General features: G+C 33.9%; 1 protein-coding gene across 1 annotated transcript in view; it reads left to right on the forward strand.

The window, feature by feature from the left end:
* Positions 1-20,542, forward strand: part of PTEN (phosphatase and tensin homolog) — a gene marked incomplete at its 5' end in the record, with an annotated part of 94,482 nt that extends 73,940 nt beyond the window's left edge. The window contains 4 exons of the mRNA XM_082643582.1: positions 1,369-1,510; positions 6,435-6,601; positions 9,100-9,324; positions 13,757-20,542. Of these exons, the coding sequence (XP_082499708.1) occupies positions 1,369-1,510; positions 6,435-6,601; positions 9,100-9,324; positions 13,757-13,942 (720 nt within the window). The remainder of the gene's footprint in view (positions 1-1,368; positions 1,511-6,434; positions 6,602-9,099; positions 9,325-13,756) is intronic.
* Between the last annotated feature and the right edge of the window lie 3,777 nt (positions 20,543-24,319).

Genomic DNA, 24,319 nt, shown 5'->3' on the forward strand with positions numbered 1-24,319 from the left:
ATCTTAGATCATTAGTCCTGATTTGAAATGGCTTTTATCCATTATTTGGCATTCTATGTATTTTTAAAATTGTAATAAAATCATGCTGACCTTTAAAAAACAACCAAGAATACTGAAACAAATACCTATATACCTGCCATTCAACATACTTTTCTCTAAATTCACGTAAATGTACTTTCTACTTTTCATTGGGGAAAGAAAAGTTTTTATCTCCAGAGTTTGTTTGTTGTTTTTTTTTTTTGCTGTACGTGGGCCTCTCACTGTTGTGGCCTCTCCCGTTGCGGAGCACAGGCTCCGGAGGCGCAGGCTCAGCGGCCATGGTTCACTGGCCCAGCCGCTCCGCGGCATGTGGGATCTTCCCAGACCGGGGCACGAACCCGTGTCCCCTGCATCGGCAGGCGGACTCTCAACCACTGCGCCACCAGGGAAGCCCTGTCCAGAGTTTTTTTTAACACATTGGGATATTTAGGTGCCAATATAACATCTAAAAGAGAAATATTGCAAATTCTAAGTTAAATGCTTAAATTATTCTGAAGTCATATCATGTAATAGGAAAAGAAACCTTAGATAAGTTCCCTAATACCTCACTTATTTAGCATCATTAGTGAGTGCATTGCTGCACACAGTAGATTTTTTTTTTTTTGAGATAAGTCAGGGTCCCCATTTAAACACCACATGAGTTGTATATATTTTTAGCACTGTAATACTTAACTTTTCTAAAACATTATGTATTTCCCTGGTTACATGCAAAGAGGTGTATGTAGCTCAGGGACATCTCTAAGTACCTTTGTTATCAAACTATTGCATACATTTATGTCAACTGCATACTCTTGTTTTTATGGGGTTCTAAAGCCAGCATCACTTTTTGCTGCTGCTATTTCTGCCTCCTAAAGGCAATATGCCTTTATCTGATTTGCTGATTCTGATATGCTTTTGCCTGGAAAATAGGTATCCAAGTTTTTGAGGAATTCTGTGTTTAATAAGAATCTATACATGCTTGTGGGGAACCCTACGTGTAAAGAGCACAGCTGTAGTGCAGAGGCCTTTGACAGTTATTTTGGATATGAAGTGGCCTTTGCTTATTGGGTACATGGGTCAGAGATTGTTGTGACCATTGAATAGAAGGGGGTGTTATGATAATTGTATTTTAAGGGAGAAAAGTTATTCTGATGTTTCCTTTATGTTGATGTTGTTTTGATTTACTCTATTACTGAGCTGGATTTAAATATTAAATCATTTAAGGTCAAATTTCTAATGTATATATGTTCTTCAATGGATACAACCCAGTTACCATAACGATTTAGTGAAATAACTATAATGGAACTTTTCTTTTGAATTTGGCTTTTCTTTTTTTTTTCTGTCCACCAGGGAGTAACTATTCCCAGTCAGAGGCGCTATGTATATTATTATAGCTACCTGTTAAAGAATCATCTGGATTATAGACCAGTGGCATTGTTGTTTCACAAGATGATGTTTGAAACTATTCCAATGTTCAGTGGCGGAACTTGCAGTAAGTGCTCTAAATTCTCATCCTTTGATGTACTGGAACACTTTCTTAACATAGCTAGAAGTTTATATAAAAGTCTAAAAAGAAATTTACCACACTTAAATTTTATGCAGGTTTGTATATTTCTTAAGTATCCAAACTAATTAATTAGCTCAGTTGTTCAGCACATTGGGCTATGGAAGCTAAGACCATTGGGTTTTAATGTCTTTGAAGCCAAATTACATTTATGAAAGAAATATTCTGTGCTGCAACTACCAAATGCAGCCTATATTCTGACTAGATGACTAAAATAACCTGTCCCGTCAGCATGAGAGTAGCATTGGGATTCATCCCTTTACTGGTGTTAGGGCAAGGACCAATTCCTTGATATCTTAGTAAGACTAGATATTAATAGTAATGGTGACAGGGACAAGAAAAAGAAAAAGAAAACGATGATAAGAGATGGCAACAAGCTGAAGTATATTGAATGAATAGGGTAGATTCAGTGTGTGTGGAGTATTAGTAAAAACCTGGATTTAGATCTGAGTTCCAGTGCTAGATTTGTCCTTAATGTGCTATGTAACCGAGGGCACATCATCTGCCTCTCTTTGTCTTTGCTCATCAATAATATGAAGATATTCTGAAATCTGAAACTTCCTAGAAAAGTACTAAATAAGGATCATGTCATTGATGTCTGCCTCTAATTTATTTCTCTCTTACCCTAACCTCTATAAGCCTACCTCAGTCACCCTGGTCCTGTTCTGCTTCTCTGCTATTCTTTGCCAGAGTTCTTAGCTAAACTGATAGGAACCTTAATACTTTGATCCAAAGCAGGTAGTCAAGGGAGAACACATGGAAGGAAGTATTGTTCAGCCCTGTAAAAGACCAGACTGTTGCTGCTTTTTTCTGTTACATTAGTTTCTACCTTGGAAGTGATCAGTCATGTTTTCATGTTTAAGAACTGTGTTTTATTTATTCAGAATACAATTTTGTAGTTTCTAGATAAGATACCACTGTATTATTTTTTCTAATACCTCTAATAATATTTCAGTGATATTCTGCAATTTGTTGATGGTTTCAGTTTTTAGCTTAAAGTTTGCTTCTTGACAGTATTTATGTAATTAAAATTTTTCTGACCTTAATTTATACCTAGGGAATTAATTTCTTGATGTTGTTTATCTTTGTCAGATGGTGTGATCACCTTCATTAGATCTTTTCTGTATTCTTAGGGCAAATAACTTTACCAAAGACCACAGATCTATTAATACAGCATATGAAAGGCTTCTAAGAGACCTCACTGATGCTTTTGTCATCTCAGTACAATTTTTAAAACTCCTGAGTACAAGGTACTAGGCTATCAGAGATGATTGGCACAGGAACTTTAGATTTACAGTGGAGAAGGGAAAAGGAAGAAAATAAAAAAGCTCACGCTCTTCCTATAGTATTAGATATCACTGTAAGAGCCAAATGGTAAGGTATAAAATATTAGAGAAATAATAAGGGAGAGAGAACATTCAGTTCAATAATCTTATCTACTATAATTTTTTTTTCACATTGGTCTCTAGCAAACATCTGTCAGTTCTACTCTACATTTAAATGGTGTGTGTGTGTGTGTGTGTGCGTGTGTGTGTGTGTGTTGGATCTCTCAGTGTATTACATTTAAACTTCTCAACTTACTACTGAAATCTTTTTAATCTTTACCAATTTGCTACTTCTGTGTTTATGCACTATGATTTAATACTATGTAGTAAAGCTGTAGTATAAGTAATATATAACTAATGGGAGGTTGTATGTATAAATCATAAATGGTATATTTAGAAAAATCAAGTTTGCGGGGATTGTCAGATAGTTTCATGAAGGAAGTCCATCTCTTTATTGAACATTTGAGAAAGCATACAGTTTAGATTGGCCTTAAAACCAAAGTATTACAGACAATAGGAAATAGCTTGAATTGAAGCACAGCAGAAGGAAATGAGCTAGACAAGAAATATAGAGATGGAGAATAGAATAGGAACGGAATGTGTGGCTGAGTGTTGGAGGACTCCAAATGGGCATATCGGACTTGATTTGATAAATACTATGTTGTCAGTGGTCATACTAGAGGCTTAATAAGCTGTATTTAGGTACAGTTTTGTAGAAGGTAGTCATTGCAAGAGGGAGAAAAATGGTGGAAAGGAAAGCAGTTATGTGACTTGCTTTAAGCCAGATGTGCTTTGCTTGGGCAATCAAATGAGATGTGATTAGTTTTTCTTTTGCCATTTATATCTAAATATCTTGTCAAAGTTTTTATTCTGGTCAGGTGAATAATTCACAGAAAAGGGAAGACAGAAAAGGGAATCTAACTGAGACTTGGAGACATGAATGTTGATATTTTGGTTTTAAACATGTTGTAAATTAGGTAAAGGTGAGCTATTTACATGAAGATATTTAGTGGGTACTTGAAAGTATGGATTTGAACTTAGGTGAGAGATATACCTGATATTTTGAGAAACGTTAGGAAAGAGACATAGTAGTTAAGCCTTTCATGTAAATTTGGCGTGGGGCTAGAAGATGGGAAGGTTCAGAGGAAAACAGGGTGAGAGCTGAGACAAATAGGATTTGTAACAGTGTGGGTTCAGGAGGAGGAAGAGGAATCAGTGAAGAAAACAAACCATGTGAAAATAAAGTATCTTCTGCAAAGTTGTCAGGGGTTAACAGCCTTTTTCTTATTTGAGTATTGTCTTAATATTTCTAAATAAAGGAAAAGTTACTATCTTCTGTGTATCTAAAAGTGTTGAAAAAGTTAATAAAAGATGACCAGTACGATTTTTCTCTCACACTATATCAATATGCATATATCCAAGAAAATTTAATTGTAATTTTTGTCTGCTACGTATCAGTCTCTTCATTTCTTTTTTTTAGAACACAGTCGATCATATCAAAGATATATATCTCAGAGTTGTGTCTTAGAAGTCAAAAGAACCATACTAATGTTGGACAACTGTTAAGTTTAGTCTTATCTATCTAAAATGTGAAATTCATATTGTAAAGAAAATTATTTTCTTTAGTGATTTGAAGAAATACTTTCTACTTATTTTTATTAAAATGTTTTAGCTTAGTGTTGCTTAGATATTTCCTCAAAAAACTAATTTCTAATTAGATTATCAATTGTATATATAATTCTAAAGTTCTTGAAGGTACACATTTTAGATGTAGTTTAATTGAAATCTGGCTTACACAGTTAATTTGCTTTTTAAAGTCCTAAGGTCAGGATTATCAGATTCTGAATTAGTGGAGTTTGAATTAATAAGATTACAAGGCATTTCCCTCCTGGTTGATTTTTATCACAGCTTTGAAATCATACCTTGTTTATTTGCTTCTTCAAGCTAGGCTTCCCAGTGAAATTTTCAGTAACAAATAAAGTCTTGTAAAATAGTTCCTTGTACTTTGAATCTTTAGTCAAGGAAGTGAAAATTATTGACAGGTTGTTAGTGTAATGTTTCCCTTTTTTAGAGTTCCTTTTTCTCATGATAAATGTCTCACAAATCCATATTGGAATAATCCCTCATGCTTTTATGAAGCCTGCTATTTATTATGTGATTGATGCTACCTCTTTACATATTATATAGATGAGCCAGTAGGTGTTTATTACACTGGAAAATTTATTTAGCCTGAATAAGCTTTTTGCCTTGTCCTCAGTTGTTGGTCACATTGATAAAGAATGTGATACTTCTTTTTTTTGTCTTTAAGGATGATGCCTTTTGGTGCTGAGAACTTTATGTCTATATATATATGTATTTCTCATGCACTTTATGCAAGCTTATGTTTTTATTTCTTGATTATCTTGGTATGTTTTGAAACTTTTAGACCCACTTCTTACCTCCTCAGGTTAATTACTTTTTTTTCTAATGAACTCTTGTTTTTGAACTTGGTGTACTACAAAAGAATTATACTTTGTCAAATTATTTAAGTAACTTAAAGTTTTTCAAGTCCTAGGATCTTAATGTTCATGACTTTAAATTCTGTCATTAATGTCATTAGGTATAAATGTATTTATGAGTAGATTTTAAAAATAAAGAACATAATCCTTGCCTGTTCACACTTACCTGCCTTTTAGTTGCGTTGCTAATATAAGCATGATACATCTTGAGAGGTCATATTTTACCAGTTATTTTAAAACACATATGGGTCAAAGCCAAAATACTTGTTAATGAAAATGGAGTGTGTTTTGGAGAGAGGGGGGTTGTGCTGTAATTTGTACTTGATGTCTATTGCATTTCTTTGCAGATATTTCAAATCTCTTTCCTCCTGTTTCTTTTGGTGGTGGCTTTATATACCTTTAAAAATAAAATATGTTATAAGTAAAATTAATTATGGTTAATATTTTTATAAATATTGAAACTTGTGCTTATGGAATATATTATAACTTTGTTATGGATTATACTCTCTTCTTGTGAATGTGTAATGATTGGTATTTTGTGGTTTTTATTCCGTGGTAGAGACTTTAAAATACTGCAGCAAATACTTGTTTTAAAAGTAACTTTTTATGCAGTTCATTTTAATTCTTAAAATACTTTATATTAGATTTTAACATTGTAATGTTGAAATTTTGATATTACTGTACAGTGCTAGAAGTCCAGTCTTGGTACTTACTATTTATGAAATAGAATTGACTTTAATACCAGTAATAGAACCTTATGTTGAAGGCTCAAATTAGGGAAAACCTTGTATTGATTTTATTTTGCCCTAGTTTATTTCCACTGATTTGTTTTATTTATGTATTTATTTATTTATTTAGCTATCTATTTATTATTTTCTATCTACTGATTTGTTTTAGATCAGGGGTTAAAGATGCAGAATTACTACTTTGTGTATATTGCTGATATTAATCATCAAAATAGCTTTTGACAGTTTGACAGTTAAAGGTATTTCCTGTGAAGTGATACTAGTTATGTATTTGACCACGCAGATCCTCAGTTTGTGGTCTGCCAGCTAAAGGTGAAGATATATTCCTCCAATTCAGGACCCACACGACGGGAAGACAAGTTCATGTACTTTGAGTTCCCTCAGCCGTTGCCTGTGTGTGGTGACATCAAAGTAGAGTTCTTCCACAAACAGAACAAGATGCTAAAAAAGGTTTGCACTTTACTTTTATTGGGAAAAATATCCAGAATAGCCGTACCTTGAATAGTAACCTCAGATCTTTTGCTTAAAGCATTTAGTTAGGCAGAAGTCATTCTGTAAGGAGAGACTAAAAGATGTATTTTATGACTGACATCTAATGAATCATGAAGGATTTTCTATTAGATCTGCACATGCTTTGCTTACAATGGCATCGGTGAGCCATTATTAATGGTAAATAGTCTATTAGAAGGAAACGGCCATGTGGCATTATAATTTGAGTTGAATTTTCCTTAACTTAGGTTATGCATATAAATTTTATAAAAGTATTAAAGATTGCATACATATCCCATTCAATCAGTTACAGTCCTTTTAGAAGGGATGATTAATTACTGAGAAGTTAACATGGGACCATGAGTTTGAAAAAAAAATTTGGTTTGTATGTATAAATAAAATCTGTTTTGTGGTCTTGTGTAATGACACAAACCACTTTTCCCCCATTTTGGTTAATGTTTCTTGAGACTGGGTCGTTTTATATTTAGCTTCCTCAAATTTACTGAGTATTTCGATTTTTAGTTAGGAGAGAAATAAATATGAAGAGGAAGTAATAAAGAATGAAAAGTGTGGTATTATTTAAATATGCAGGTTTAGAAAGTTAGTGAGGTTTGCATCTCACTGAGCTATATTTAGAGAATGCAGGGGCTCATTTTAAAACAAACTGTCTTGGTTTAAAATATTAAGTATGAACATTTAAGGTGAACCTAAGGTGCAAAATTTTTAGGTAGTAATGAACAAAAACATTAGCTGTGTATATTGTTACTGCCTCCTTAAACATACCAGATAGTGTATTGCTAATCTTTAGACAGTCTCTGTAATAGGATTGATTTCATTTTGCTGAATTTTAGCTTTTTTTTTTTTTTTTTGAGAGAAAATAAGAGGAAGCTTCATTTACTACAGAAATTTTAACCTCTATTTTGACTTGTCAAAAGAAGTATAATTTCCTTTATCCAGAATCCAGGTAGCTGGAAAATCACAAAATGTAAAACTGATTTTTTTTCACCAGAAACCCATTTCCTACATGTTCTGTATAAATAAAAGTTAAGTATATCACAGTAATTTTGAAAATATATTTTTCAATAATCCAAGAAGTGTTAACAAATGTTTTAATATTAAGGTAAGTAATTTTTTTCCTTCTATTCACTGTAAGACTGGTACACATAAGATTTTATGTTTTGCTTTTAAAAATAGGCACCTGTATCACTGTTTCCCTATATGTTTAGGAGTGTACTAATTCTTATTCTTCTAGTTCTTATCACCTATACATTATATTAACACATGTAAAATTGAAGATTAAGTTAAATATTTATAATAATTTGTGTATCTTGAATTACTTTACATTTATTTCCATTTTATGTGATTTTCCTTGCCTGTTATAAATGTTTGTTCTGATTTAAACAAGAACAGTTTTACTATAATCAGTACATTAGCAGAATCTACATTTTTTGAAATTTAAATTCTACTAGCTTATTTTCTTCTGACTCTAAGTAAAATATGTGTCTAATTATTACTAACTCAGTAACTTTGCTAAAATGATTGAAATTAACAATATTTTCAAAGACTACCATATATAAAATTGCTATGCTAGGTACTGTTAAAAGATACAAAGACATTTAAGACATAAGTTACTTAAGGGTCTTACCATCTTCCTGGGAAAATAAACTTGAAGATAAATTAAAATAAAAGATTTAAATGGCAGTTTAAGGCACCAGATAAGGTGTCATGGTGTTGTACATCATTAATTGTCAAATAATGCATACAGGCCAGTTCCACTAATTAAGAGAGAGAACATTTTCTATGTTGGTCAAGAAAGGTTTGAAATAATGAACTTCTGATGTGGTTTTTGATTTACAAGACCTCATTATTAGTTAATAAGTGATTTTTTTAAAATAGGCATTTTATAACAACAAAAAGTTGAAGTTCTTACCTGCCCCATATTGTATTATGAAAAATTTCAAATATACATTGTCATGCAAGAAACTGGAGCCACTTAATGTTTGTATTGCTGTAGAAGTAAAAATGTATCTGCCTTGCTTCCTTGGGAAGTTGTAGTGACATTTTAAGAACTTTTGGTAAAGTAAATTTTGTAATAGCTTGTTGAAACAAAATTAAGTTCATTTCTGGGTTTTTTAATATATACATATAAACTCAACACTTTTAAAAGCTAGTGTTAGACTAGAAAAAGAGATATTTTACTTAAAGTATTAAAGTAAGTTTATTTTAGAGCTTGTGGAATTACATTTTTGGTCTAGATTTGAATTAAAGGAAAAGTCCTATGTGAATTAGATGCAACAGATAACCCACAGATTGCCCAGTATTAGTCTTTGTGTTTACCTTTATTCAGAATATTAATGACACATGGCATAATTTGTTCACTTCTTAGGGCAAATGTTGAATATAAGTAACATTGTCTTTTTAAAAAAAATTTTATGTCTGTTTTCTTTTTTTTTTTTTAGGACAAAATGTTTCACTTTTGGGTAAATACATTCTTCATACCAGGACCAGAGGAAACTTCAGAAAAAGTAGAAAATGGAAGTCTATGTGATCAAGAAATTGATAGTATTTGCAGTATAGAGCGTGCAGATAATGACAAGGAATATCTAGTACTCACTTTAACAAAAAATGATCTCGACAAAGCAAATAAAGACAAGGCCAACCGATACTTTTCTCCAAATTTTAAGGTCAGTTAAAAACATTTTGAGGAGTTGGTAAGTGGTTCTGTGTGTGTGTTTGTTTTATTCTAGGTGTGTAGCTGGTGAAAGACTTGCTTGACTAATTTTTAAATTATGTATATTCATAAGCATTGTTTATTTAGCAGTAAGGTGAAAGTTTCTAATGAAATCCAATGCACAGAGAGTCAAAAGGTTACAGTTTCCTTACCCTATTCTTTGTTAGTTGGTGAAATCTGGGGCATAGGTTAGGGAGGGGATTTAAGTAAGTTGGATATGAAGTAGGAATAGGTGAAAAAAGAAGTGGAAAGGAACTCAGCCCTTTGGGAATGATTCATATGGAATGTTCTCACTGCTTTTACTCTTGTCCCCCTCCAGTTTATTCTCAACTCCTTAGAGGGATCTTAAAATTGACTTGATTGTGTCACTCCTGTTTATACTTTTTAAAGACTTTGTGCTTTTTTGATGTGACCTGCAGGAACCTGCATAATTTAGCACAGGACTACCTTCTGCATCTACTCTAGCCACATTCTCTCCCTGCGATTCACTCTCAGACCTAGTCTCTTTTCAGTTCTTCAAAATGCTATACTCTTCTGCCTCAGGTCTTTACAATCCTTTTCCTTCTCCCCGAATCTCTCCACCCTTGGCCTTTCCCTGCCCTTCACATGGCTGTGCCTCACATTCTAACCTTAACTTCAATCTCATATGCTCTGTAAGGCCTCTGATCATCCTCCCCTCGCCTTCTCTTTTTAAAACTCTGTCTACTTCCTCTTATTATGGAATTATTTGGTTCATTTTACTTTTATCTAAATGTGATATGTATGTGTATATTTCTATTTATATTTCTAGATGAGAATTCTCCAGGTTAAAAAGCTGACTTGAGGGCCTCCCTGGTGGCGCAGTGGTTGAGAGTCCGCCTGCCGATGCAGGGGATACGGGTTCGTGCCCCGGTCTGGGAGGATCCCATATGCCGCGGAGCGGCTGGGCCCGTGAGCCATGGCCGCTGGGCCTGCGCATCCGGAGCCTGTGCTCCGCAACGGGAGAGGCCACAACAGTGAGAGGCCCGCATACCGCAAAAAGAAAAAAAAAAAAAAAAAAAAAAAAAAGCTGACTTGTAAACATTCCCAAATGGTGGTTTGCCATTATTTTTCTTCCCCTTTCCTATTTCTTATTCTACTTCATTTTTCTCTCTTCCTTTCACCATACCCTCCTCCTTTCTCTTTTTAAATTCTCTCTTCATTCCATTTTTATAGCATGTAGCAAACCTAATCATAGCTTTTAAGAATACTGCTAATCTTGAGAACGAAAAATGGAGCTGGAGGAATCAGGCTCCCTGACTTCAGACTATACTACAAAGCTACAGTAATCAAGGCAGTATGGTACTGACACAAAAACAGAAAGATGGATCAATGGAACAGGATAGAAAGCCCAGAGATAAACCCACGGACCTATGGTCACCTTATCTTTGATAAAGGAGGCAGGAATGTACAGTGGAGAAAGGACAGTCTCTTCAATAAGTGGTGCTGGGAAAACTGGACAGGGACATGTAAAAGTATGAGATTAGATCACTCCCTAACACCATACACAAAAATAAGCTCAAAGTGGATTAAAGACCTAAATGTAAGGCCAGAAACTATCAAACTCTTAGAGGAAAACATAGGCAGAACACTCTATGACATAAATCACAGCAAGATCCTTTTTGACCCACCTCCTAGTGAAATGGAAATAAAGACAAAAATAAACACATGGGACCTAATGAAACTTCAAAGCTTTTGCACAGCAAAGGAAACCATAAACAAGACCAAAAGACAACCCTCAGAATGGGAGAAAATATTTGCAAATGAAGCAACTGACAAAGGATTAATCTCCAAAATTTATAAGCAGCTCATGCAGCTCAATAACAAAAAAACAAACAACCCAATCCAAAAATGGGCAGAAGACCTAAATAGACATTTCTCCACAGAAGATATACAGACTGCCAACAAACACATGAAAGGATGCTCAACATCTTTACTCATTAGAGAAATGCAAATCAAAACTACAATGAGATATCATCTCACACCAGTCAGAATGGCCATCATCAAAAAATCTAGAAACAATAAATGCTGGAGAGGGTGTGGAAAAAAGGGAACAGTCTTGCACTGCTGGTGGGAATGTGAATTGGTACAGCCACTATGGAGAACAGTATGGAGGTTCCTTAAAAAACTACAAATAGAACTACCATATGACCCAGCAATCCCACTACTGGGCATATACCCTGAGAAAACCATAATTCAAAAAGAGACATGTACCAAAATGTTCATAGCAGCCCTATTTACAATAGCCTGGAGATGGAAACAACCTAAGTGTCCATCATCGGATGAATGGGTAAAGAAGATGTGGCACATATATACAATAGAATATTACTCAGCCATAAAAAGAAACGAAATTGAGCTCTTTGTAATGAGGTGGATGGACCTAGAGCCTGTCATACAGAGTGAAGTAAGTCAGAAAGAGAAAGACAAATACTATATGCTGACACATATATATGGAATTTAAGAAAAAAAAATGTCATGAAGAACATAGGGGTAAGACAGGAATAAAGACACAGACCTACTAGAGAATGGACTTGAGGATATGGGGAGGGGGAAGGGTAAGCTGTGACAAAGTGAAAGAGCGGCATGGACATATATACACTACCAAACGTAAGGTAGATAGCTAGTGGGAAGCAGCCGCATAGCACAGGGAGATCAGCTTGGTGCTTTGTGACCGCCTGGAGGGGTGGGATAGGGAGGGTGGGAGGGAGACACAAAAGGGAGGGGATATGGGAACATATGTATATGTATAACTGATTAAATTTGTTATAAAGCAAAAAAAAAATAAAAAAGATGAAAAAAATATTGCTAGTAATAATAAAAATAAAGGGGGGGGCTACCTGTTTTAAGTGAAAATGGATCTAATAATAAGTGCCTTTAGATCTTGTATTTAAAGTGTTCAGTAGTGTCTTTTAGAATTCGTAGGTTTCCATTTACTTTCTTTTCTCTGTCTATATTTTACTCAATTATTAGCTTTTAAAATGTGACTTCCTCTAACTTTATTATTTTCTGTTTTAATATTGCAAGAGGTTTTATATTTGTAATTACAAATAAAAACTATTTCAGTTATAAGTAAACATATGAGTGAGCTATACAAATATCTGGGAAAAGGGGGAAGAGCTGGTGCAGAAGCCCTGAGACAGAGTGAACTTGGTTTATTTGAGGAGCAATAAATAAGAAATTGTTTTGACTAATGCACATCAGTCCAAGTGTGAAGACGTTGAGTGTTTTCTGCCTGGGAAAGATGTAATCTGAATTTTGTCTTTAAAAGTTTACTCTGTCCCCTCCTTTAAAATATAGACTCGAGAGGGGCAAGAATGAAAGCTGGGAGGCTAGTTGAAGGTAGAACTAAAAGGATTTGCTGATGGATTGGATATTGGATGTAAGAGAAGGAGAAAAATTGATAATGATTCTTGGATCATGGGGGAGGGGCTGTAGATACAATAGAATGATCAAAGGATTTGAAGTCAGATCTAATTTAAATCCCACATCCACTACCTACTAGATATGTGGCCTTTAGCGAGTTCCCTAACCTTTCTGAGCTACAGCTTTCTCTCTTTTAAAATAGATACCTACCGTTTAGAGTCGGGTTTTGGGGTTTTTTTTTTGCGGTACGCGGGCCTCTCACTGCTGTGGCCTCTCCCGTTGCGGAGCACAGGCTCCGGACGCGCAGGCTCAGTGGCCATGGCTCATGGGCCCAGCCGCTCTGCAGCATGTGGGATCTTCCTGGACCGGGGCACGAACCCTTGTCCCCTGCATCGGCAGGCGGACTCCCAACCACTGTGCCACCAGGGAAGCCCTAGAGTTGTTTTGACAGTTATTTCAGCTCTGCCTATAAGGCTGTTGGTTCACTGTTAAGAGCACTGTAGGATATTAACTTTCTTATTACTCCCTTTTGGTGAAGTTTTTAGAGTGAATGGAATCCTAAACATCATTGTTAATCAGTATTTTACATAGTGTAGTATTTGTATTTTTTAGTATTGTTTGTATCAGAAAATACATTGAATTTCAGATAAGTAGTTAAGTGAAACATTCTTTTGGAACTCAACTCTTTGTGAGTTTAATTTTGTGATTGAAAATAGATTATGTGGACTATTGAACTCAATACATTTCTTTTGCAGAATTATTTAGTTAATGCTTGTAGCATGCCTATTAAAAAATATAGTGTATTAACATCCCAGTTTCTTTTCAGTATATACCAAGAAAGAAAGTGTAGGAAATCTTAAGAAGAGGGTCATTTAAAAGGCCCTTTAAAGATCATATGTGTCATAGTACTTAAAAATGAATCTGTCAAAAATATGTATCTTTAAGTAATTTAAGATTAGTCAGATTTATGGATTTTCCATTTATACTTTCTCTTCTTTCTCTAGGTGAAGCTGTACTTCACAAAAACAGTAGAGGAGCCATCAAATCCAGAGGCTAGCAGTTCAACTTCTGTAACACCAGATGTTAGTGACAATGAACCTGATCATTATAGATATTCTGACACCACTGACTCTGATCCAGAGAATGAACCTTTTGATGAAGATCAGCATACACAAATTACAAAAGTCTGATTTTTTTTTTTATCAAGAGGGATAAAACACAATGAAAACAAACTTGAATAAACTGAAAATGGACCTTTTTTTTTAATGGCAATAGGACATTGTGTCAGATTACCAGTTATAGGAACAATTCTCTTTTCCTGACCAATCTTGTTTTACCCTATACATCCACAGGGTTTTGACACTTGTTGTCCAGTTGAAAAAAGGTTGTGTAGCTGTGTCATGTATATACCTTTTTGTGTCAAAAGGACATTTAAAATTCAATTAGGATAAATAAAGATGGCACTTTCCCATTTTATTCCAGTTTTATAAAAAGTGGAGACAGACTGATGTGTATACGTAGGAATTTCTCATTTTGTGTTCTGTCACCAACCGAAGTGGCTAAAGAGCTTTGTGATATACAGGTTCACATCCTACCCCTTTGCACTTGTGGCAACAGATAAGTTTGCAGTTGGCTAAGAGGAGTTTCTAAAGGGTTTTGCTACATTCTAATGCATGTATTCGGGTTAGGGGAATGGAGGGAATGCTCAGAAAGGAATATGTTTTATGCTGGACTCTGGACCATATACCATCTCCAGCTATTTACACGCACCTTTCTTTAGCATGCTACAGTTGTTAATCTGGACATTTGAGGAATTGGCCGCTGTCACTGCTTGTTATTTGTGCATTTTATTTTTTTTAAGCATATTGGTGCTAGAAAAGGCAGCTAGAGGGAGTGAATCTGTATTGGGGTACAGGAATGAACCTTCCACAACATCTTAAGAATCCACAAATGAAGGGATATAAAAATAATGTGGTCATAGATAAGAAACACAGCAACAATGACTTAACCATATAAATGTGGAGGCTATCGACAAAGAATGGGCTTGAAACATTATAAAAATTGACAATGATTTATTAAATATGTTTTCTCAATTGTAATGACTGCTCCATCTCCTGTGTAATCAAGGCCAGTGCTAAAAGTCAGATGCTATTATTACCTACATCAGTCAACAACTTACATTTATTTTATTAGTTTTCAATCGTATACCTGCTGTGGATGCTTCATGTGCTGCCTAAAAGCTTCTTTTTTCTCATTAAATATAAAATGTTTTGTAATGCTGCACAGGAAATTTCAATTTGAGATTCTACAGTAAGCGGTTTTTTTTCCTTTAAAGATTTATGATGCACTTATTCAATCCAATAGATGTCAGCCGTTCCACCCTTTTGACCTTACACATTCATTACAGTGAGTTTTGCAGTTTTGCACATTTTTTAAATGTCATTAACTGTTAGGGAATTTTACTTGAATACTGAATACATATAATGTTTATATTTAAAAGGACGTTATTTGTGTTAAAAAGGAAATTAGAGTTGCAGTAAATTTTCAACACTGCACAAATAATGTCATTTACTTTTTCAGTAGAAATTGTCCCACATAATGCTTTTATCAATTTGCTATTGAAAGAATAGATTTTTTTAAATGTGCAGTGTTGAATCATTTCTTCATAGTGCTAGAGTTAGGACAAGGGCTTCAATTTCACTTCTTAAATATCATATATTTGATATGCCCAGACTGCATACGATTTTAAGCAGAATACAACTACTATTGTAAAGTTAATGTGAAGATATGATTAAAAAGGATTTTTCCCCCAGAAATTTGGTATCTTTCAAATTATACCTTGACCTTGAAACATGTGACCATCCAGCCAATTTATTTCTTAATGGTGTAAAATCTCATTTTCAATAACTTATTGGTGCTGAAATTGTTCACTAGCTGTGGTCTGACCTAGTTAATTTACAAATACAGATTGCATAGGACCTACTAGAGCAGCATATATAGAGTTTGATGGTAAATAGATTAGGGAGAACTTCATCTAAAATATTCTTAGTAAATAATCTTGACATGTTTTCCATACCTCATCAGTTTCATTCAACAAATAAAATTTTAAAATTTTTAACAAAGCTGTTAGGATTTACACATTTATATTTAAACATTGATATATAGAGAATTGATTGACTGCTCCTAAGTTAAATTGGTAAAGTTAGAGACACCTATTCCTAAGATCTCATCATTGAAGTTTATATGTCACCTTGTCTTTCATAAAAGCTGAAAACTGTTGACTAAAATGAAAACCAACTATTCATGTTTTGAAGATGGTTATTAATACTGTTATTTGTTACAGTTTTGGGCACAGTATATTAAAGTGTAACTTGTATGGTTCCAATATGTAACATGGAGGGCCAGGTCATAAATAATGACATTATAATGGGCTTTGCACTGTTATTATTTTTCCTTTGGAATGTGAAGGTCTGAATGAGGGTTTTGATGTTGAATGTTTCAGTGTTTTTGAGAAGCCTTGCTTACATTTTATGGTGTAGTCATTGGAAATGGAAAAATGGCATTATATATATTATATATATATAAATATATATTATACATACTACTCTCCTTTATTTCAGTTACCACGCCCATAGAATTTGACAAGAATTGCTATGACTGAAAGGTTTTTGAGTCCTAATTAAAACTTTATTTATGACAGTATTCATGATTAGCCTGAAATGCATTCTGTAGGTAATCTCTTTGAGTTTCTGGAATGTTTTCTTAGACTTTTTGGATGTGCAGCCGCTTACATGTCTGAAGTTACTTGAAGGCATCACTTTTAAGAAAGCTTACAATTGGGCCCTGTACCATCCCAAGTCCTCTGTAGCTCCTCTTGAACATTTTTTGCCATAATTATTAAAGGGTAGTTGAATAAATAGCATCACCATTCTTTGCTGTGGCACAGGTTATAAACTTAAGTGGAGTTTACCGGCAGCATCAAATGTTTCAGCTTTAAAAAATAAAAGTAGGGTACAAGTTACTGTTTAGTTCTAGAAAATTTGTGCAATATGTTCATAACGATGGCTGTGGTTGCCACAAAGTGCCTCGTTTACCTTTAAATACTGTTAATGTGTTATGCATGCAGATGGAAGGGGTGGAACTGTGCACTAAAGTGGGGGCTTTAACTGCAGTGTTTGGCAGAGTTGCCTTCTACCCTGCCAGTTCAAAAGTTCAATCTGTTTTCATATAGAATATATATACTAAAAAATTTCAGTCTGTTAAACAGCCTTACTCTGATTCAGCCTCTTCAGATACTCTTGTGCTGTGCAGCAGTGGCTCTGTGTGTAAATGCTATGCACTGAGGATACACAAAAAATTACGATGTGTACAGGATAATGCCTCATACCAATCAGATGTCCATTTGTTATTGTGTTTGTTAACAACCCTTTATCTCTTAGTGTTATAAACTCCACTTAAAACTGATTAAAGTCTCATTCTTGTCATTGTGTGGGTGTTTTATTAAATGAGAATATTTAATATTTATAATTTAAATTGATTAGATTTATTGACATTTTAAATGATGGGCAGCCAAATGTGATTAATAAGTTTTTGTAAGGTTTGTTGTTGTTTTTTTTTTCCCTGCTGTCCTTCAAAGCCTACAGTTATATAAAAACATGGGCTCTTGTCAGTTTGGGAGTAGAGTATCAGTCTACTCATGTCTGAGAGAGGCATTTAGCTTTTTTAGTGTCTTAGTCAACACTTAATATAGTTTCAAGCACATTAAATAATATGCTAATCCTAAAAAGTTCACGAGTCTTGAAAAATTGTCCATATATATTTTTTTTACTAAGATGTCTGAAGATAATTCCCCAGAATGGATTTGATATCTCAGATTTCAATTTTTTGGCTTTTCCATTCTTTATGATTCTGTAGTATGCCATCAACATATGGGGAGCTTCATCTACTCATTGTGACTTGGCCATTTAAAAATTGATATTCCAGAATAGTCTAAAGGACTTTGTGTACTTGAACTTAATCTTGTTATTTCTAATATTCTTAAAAGCTTAAAGTAAGTAAGGCACATCCTTTCAACAAAGCATAGTAAGGTAATAAGTGAAAGTGTAGCTTGTACAAATGTTTTGAAAATAAAGCAGATCATTTATGTAACAATAGAATTTAATGTTATTTCAAGTTTACATTTTCTCCATGTGACTTTTTTTAAAGTAAATGTGAATATATAATGTAAAGAGGTATGAAAAGTATGTGTGTGTACACGCATTTATTTCTTTTTAGGTATCGTAAGTATGGTTGAAAACTATACTGGAGTCTAAAATTATTCTGATTTATAAGATGATCTTGGTGATGTCTGAAAAATAGGAATTTACTGACAATTTTGTTTTTATTGCATGTTCTCACTACTCTTAATTTGAGCTAGCTTGGTTAAGTGAATGCCATCACCATTTCCATTGAGAATATAAAAATCACCAGTGTTTAACATGCAGGCTTCCAAAGGCTTACAAAAAATCAAGACCCTTAAATCTAGTCAATTTGCTGCTAATGTGAAACTTTTTTGTTCTTTTATTCTTGCCAGATAATTAGCCACAGATCTAAAACTTAGTCTTAAATGGCTTAAGTGTAAGTTTTGATTAGCAGTGCTGTTACTAGTGCAGAGAGAAATGTTTGTGAATGGAAATAATAATACAAATATTCAGTCTAAACTGGTATAAGTACCTAAAAAACTAGCAAAAAAGATAATAGAGGAAAACATTTTAAAACTTTTAAAGATGAGATGTTAGAGACTGATTTTCCTATAGAATTATGTATCTATAGGAAGCCTAATGATTATCAGTTGTTTTTAATTTTAGAGCAAATCTATTCCTTTATGACCATGATCTTGGTATCTTTCCATTTTTTAAGAGATCTTCTTCAAGTATTGGGTTGGCCCAAAAGTTTGTTCGGGTTTTTAACATCTTACCCAAAAACCCGAACGAACTTTTTGGCCAACACAATATATCAGACTGTAGCCATTCTGACAAATTCACATGTGTTGGTAGCTTTAAAAGTTTGTAATGTGAAGTCAGTAAAGGACAATAGTTTCATTGGTGGTAATACCCTTTGGTTCTTAAGTTAGCTTTTTTGAGAATAGTTTCCCGTAACAAAATCTTCAGTGATAATCTCACCACCTGGAAACAGCTATTATTAATGCTTTAGTGACTATACAATCGTTTTTTTCTGTATATTCATGTATATATTTTCTTCAAAAAATGAAATTTGTACTGGGCATACTCTCAAGGCCTTTCAGCTTAGTATTTCCATCACGGATTTGTAGAATGTTAAATTACATCAGAAAATGGACAGTGACTGGATTCTTTCTAACACTACAGATGCAGATTATGTGCAGTTATTGAGAGCCCTTTCCAATTAAGTGGGTCAGTCATGGACGTTTAAATATTGTTAGCATCAGAATAATACATGTCTAAGTAAATAAAACGGTTACATTTATTTAGCATAGACAAGCTTAACATTGTAGATATTTCTCTTCAAAAACCATTTCAAACATTTGTATTTTGGAATTAGGTGTTAAACAGAATGTGGGAAACGCTATTAGTAGTGAACTTCATCATCACCTTTCTATTTCTCTTATAGGTTGGAAAAGAAGGGTGAGCTTTTCACTTTTTATAATTCCCAAACAGTTGCTCAATTTAGAGTAAATTAGTTTAACACCTGGAAAACAGAAAAAAAAGCCACTGCTGGTTTATCACTTAGCTGTTTTTACATCTGTGTGCTCATGAGACTTCCATCACATCAAAAACTATTTTATGAATGGTTCACCTTTAGCTCTGGAACTTAATTAACCATGATTAGTATAATGGTGGGCTTAGAACATAGATCTCTTTTTCAACAGTTACTTGAGAATTTGGTGGAAAAAAGTTTAGCTGGAGGGCAGTACATAACTTACAAACCAATGTATTGATATTTTATGAACATTTTTACATATATGAGTGAAGTCAACTGCCATCTTTGAGCATTACCACATTTTAAAATAAAGCATATTTTTAAATGAAGTGTTTAACAAGGATTTATATTTTTTATTTTTTTAATTAAAAGTAATTTATATCTCCTTTGTTGCATGTGGATTCTCATCTGTTCTTAAAATGGTTAGAGATTTTGTTTGTGCTGGAATGGAGCAAGGCCTGTAGTCATGGCTCTAGTGTTTCAGTTTGTCAAATCTGTTTACTGTAGTGAGATTATCTTAAAATGTTTAGATGTGGCTTTAGATGTAGCTTATCATTTATTGGCTTTTATTTATGTACACTTTTAGGATTTTCTGTCTACTCTGTACAGTTGTCTAAATGATATCCCACGTTTACAAATGCTCATTCAGTTTCTATTTTCTTTTTCCATTATAATGCCTTAATGGGCAGTTTTTAAGTGTGTATGCATGTGTGTGAGTGTAGGGAGGTCTGGGTGGGTGGTGAGAGTGCTAGGTTCCGATTTTAGAGATTAAATATTTTGATTCAGGCAAACAGTTCTCACTGGAATTTTACAGTTCATCGTAATGAAAATAATGTTAACCCTGTATGACCTTTGACATACAGTAATGAATCTTGGATGTTAATGAATTTGTTGGTAGCATCTTGATGCATGCATTATTGAGTTATTTTCTAAGTTGTGCATTTATCCAAAGTTGGTATATTGGAAATGTTTATATCAAATTCCATTTGGCTACTGATGGACGTAAAAACAAATGCTTTATTATGGAGAGTATTTTTTCTTTAAAAAATTAAAAAGGTTAATTATTTTTAATATTTGGTTTTAAACTTTTTATTTGACAAGTATTTATCAAGTCCCCACTATATATAACAGATCTTTGGAATACATTAGAGATCAAAACGACACCCTCTCTTGCCCTTGAGTTTCCACTCTAGTAGAGGAAATAGACCTTATTTAAAAAGTTATAATATGTGATACTGTGATGATTACCAAACATTCCATATGCTCCTCTAAATTTTCACCCCTTTGAAGTTAGATGGGGCCATTTTAACTAGTTTATTCCAACAAAATAGCACTGAAAGTGATGTGACACTTCCAAGGAAAGGCATTGTAAATAAAATCCCTTGTACAATCCTTGGGCTTCTCTCTACTACAGTGACCGAGTACATGACATGTTCCAGATGGTGCAACTCTGTCAGCTTGGGTCTTGAGTGACTATATGAGCAAAACTTCCTCAAATTCTCTCCCTACATTGAATGTGTTAGATATTAGCATGAGCGAGAAGTAAACATATTGACGTAAACAGATTTTGGGACAACTTGTTACCATAGCATAATTATTAATTACATTCTGACTTATGCTTTGGAAGGATCAGGGAAGGCTCTCGAGCAAGGAAGGAGTTAAGAATAAAGCAAAACGGAAAGTGACATCTTTAAACAACATGATGCAATAAGGAAACTAAACTGCAAGTCACTCAATAGTTATTGAGCACTTGATACATGTCAGGCACTGTTATAGATGCTTGGGATACAAATGGGTGAACAGTGGGTTCCTGTCTTCATGGATCTCACATTCTAGCAAGGAATAATAGATAAGGAGCAATCAACATACCATATGTAAGTTAATAAATGCTATGGGGGGAAAACGTGGAACAGGGTAAGGAAGACCAGGTACGCAGAGGTAGAGAGATTGCAGTGTTGACCAGCATTAAGTCCAGAATAGGCCTCACTGGGAAGGTGAGAATTGAACAGACCCCCTGAAACAGTAGTTAGAACTTTTCATCCTTTTAATCAGCAAGGTGCACTCATTATCCTCTATAAAATTTTATTCTCACCTTTTACAACTCTATATTAATTCTTGAGTTTTTAAGATCATTATTGGTGTATCTAGATAGAATTTTTAAGAATACCACTCAAAATAGTCACAATGTTCTAAGTTACTTTATTTTCTAAATTGGTTTGGCAAAATCTATATAAACAATCTGTTTCTCTTCATTTTCAGAGTTGAGTTCATTTTTAAATTTCTTACAATCTTACTAAATGTGTGTGATTGTACTTTGGCAATATTTGATATCACTTCAGTAGAAGTTAAAGTTCTGTTATGGCCTTAAACACTACTGCAAAGCTGAAAGGAAATGTCACTTATGATTTATTGATGGGAAACAAGTTGTAAATTTTGAGTTAACTCAAGAAACAAAAGGTGAAATTTATGGCCTAGTTCTTTATATTCTTAACTCATGAGCAAAAACCTGTGGAAATGTATAAATATCTAAATAGTAAAAGAAATATTTGTTCACAAAGAGGAACCCCCCCACACACTCTTCTCCAACCCCATTTCAAGATCCAAGAAGTTTAACTTTGTGATCAAGGGAAAATAGTATAATTAAATTAAGTTGATACAGTAGAAATGTGCAACTATTTATCAGGAATGTTTATTATTAACTGGTATTTGCTATTGATCAGTTTCTTCTTCCTATCAGGGCAGGTATGTATAATTGGACATAAAATTTTGAAAGAAAATGTTAACTTCAGCTTTTTAGAAAATAGAATTATAAGTGGTTTTAAAGACATTTCCTTGACAATTTTGCATTTTGTTTTTATTCTGAGTCCAAGGCTTTTTTTTTTTTTTTAATACATTTTACTTTGCTTTGGAAAGAATTTAAGGTAGCTGACTGGGTTTCCCTAACGTGAGAAGAACTGCCAAGTCAATTTAGGAAAAAATATTACTTGTATCCATTGGTCTTGGCCTAAGGGTTAAACTTCACTTACTGGGAATATCTCCTGAACCTACCTCACTGGAATTTGAAAATCCATACATTCCAATATTATTGTGAATTGCTTCTTTAAGCACTGATAAATAAGCCGTCAACCTAATTTTCAGAGAAATAAGCCACGTTTTCACCGCAGTGTTTACTCTTCTTGAAACAGCTGAGACTTGGGAAAAATTGAGTTAGTTATGTTTTTCTATTTGATATATTTACAGGTAAATATGACCTGTAGATATTGTGAAACTCACCAAAAATATAATCTATAAAAATTTTTTTAAGTATGAAAATACGACCTATGCTTATGCTTATATCTATGCTTCCTTTTTCCATTATAATCATGTTTTTGAACTTAGAGATTTCCTAGTTTTCTAATCCTTACTATAAGGAAGAGAAATGTATTTAAATATCATGGATATGAAAATTAGCAAACTTCTCAGTTTTATTCAATATTTCCACGAAGACATCTTTGGCAGGAAAACATTTTACATGGTTATCCTCAACAAGGGAACCACAAGCGTTCCTTAAGTAATTAAATAGCTAATATTTTGTTTACCGTGTACAGCCATCACAATTCATATGAATAATGCATGGGCTTGTTATGACTATTAGTACTGTATATTAAATGAACATTTGAAAGAGAAAATGAGTTTTAGTCTTTGGTAAAATAGCAGGTATGAGGTAAAATTTCCCTTTTGCCAGACTCAGCAGACATCATTTAATGTGTTTAGCCGTCCTTGGAGATGACTTAAGCCTTTGTTTCTATACAAAAGTCCAATAAGGTTAAAACAAAAATATCACTAAAATTAAACACAGTTCTACCTCAGAAAACCTGAAGACACGTATTTAAAATTCATGGGAATTCTGTGATGTCAGGTACCTAGGGACTAAAACAAAATAGCACAGAGAGAGAGAGGAAGGTGAAGTAAGAAAAGAAGGGAAAGCAGGAAGAAAAGCATGGGAGACCTCAAACTAACTCTTAGTACTGGAGGGCTGGTAGAGGGATAGGAAAATAATAAATATCATTCTTTTGAGTCTGCAGTATGTGCCAGACACTGTGGTAGATATTTCACATGCTTTACCCACCCTTCAAGGTAGGTAGTTGTATCTCATTTTCTGCACAAAAACTGAAGGTCAGAGTACGTTAATTTCCCAAGTCTGACAACTAGTAAGTAGAACTGGATATGAACAGGGCAGTCTGCTACCTGTTAAACAGAATCAAATTTACAAAGTGAACAAAACCCAAAGCTTAAACAACTAATGGGTAAGGAAGTCTAACAGATATTCTTTATTACTGACAGAAGAAAAGCAAACCTCAGTACCAGGTATAAGTCATGCAAACTGAATTGCAAAGAGAAATATTTAATTGTTTGAGCCATAAAAGAGAAAAAAACTCTATATCTTGCAAACTTCTTGACAGGTATGATGGTAAGATGTTGGCACGCATTTTCATATCAAGACTCAGAATGAGAGCTCTTTTATTTACTAGTTTATTATTAAATCAATTCAATAAACTTGTACTTTATTTTTGCTTGAACTAGAATACCCGGACTGTTCAAAGTAATTGGTTCTCAGTTAAGCAGGCCAACCAGCCATCCAACAAGTATGTGTTGCATGCTTTCCGTGTCCAGTTGGAATTATGGTAGTGTAGAAGTCAGAAAAGTTCATAGAGTTTACATTTTAGAGTGGGGAAACAGATTTTACATAGAGGGAAGAGCAAGTAGCATGGCTTGCTGTAGGTGCAAACTTGGCCACTTAGGAGCCTGTAAGAAGAGAAAGGCTGGTGTAGAGTAAGTGACAAGGGAGAGTGGTGGAAGATAAACATTTG

Source organism: Mesoplodon mirus, assembly GCF_964341445.2.
Source record: "Mesoplodon mirus genome assembly, chromosome: 2".
NCBI classification, from domain to species: Eukaryota; Metazoa; Chordata; class Mammalia; order Artiodactyla; family Ziphiidae; genus Mesoplodon; species Mesoplodon mirus.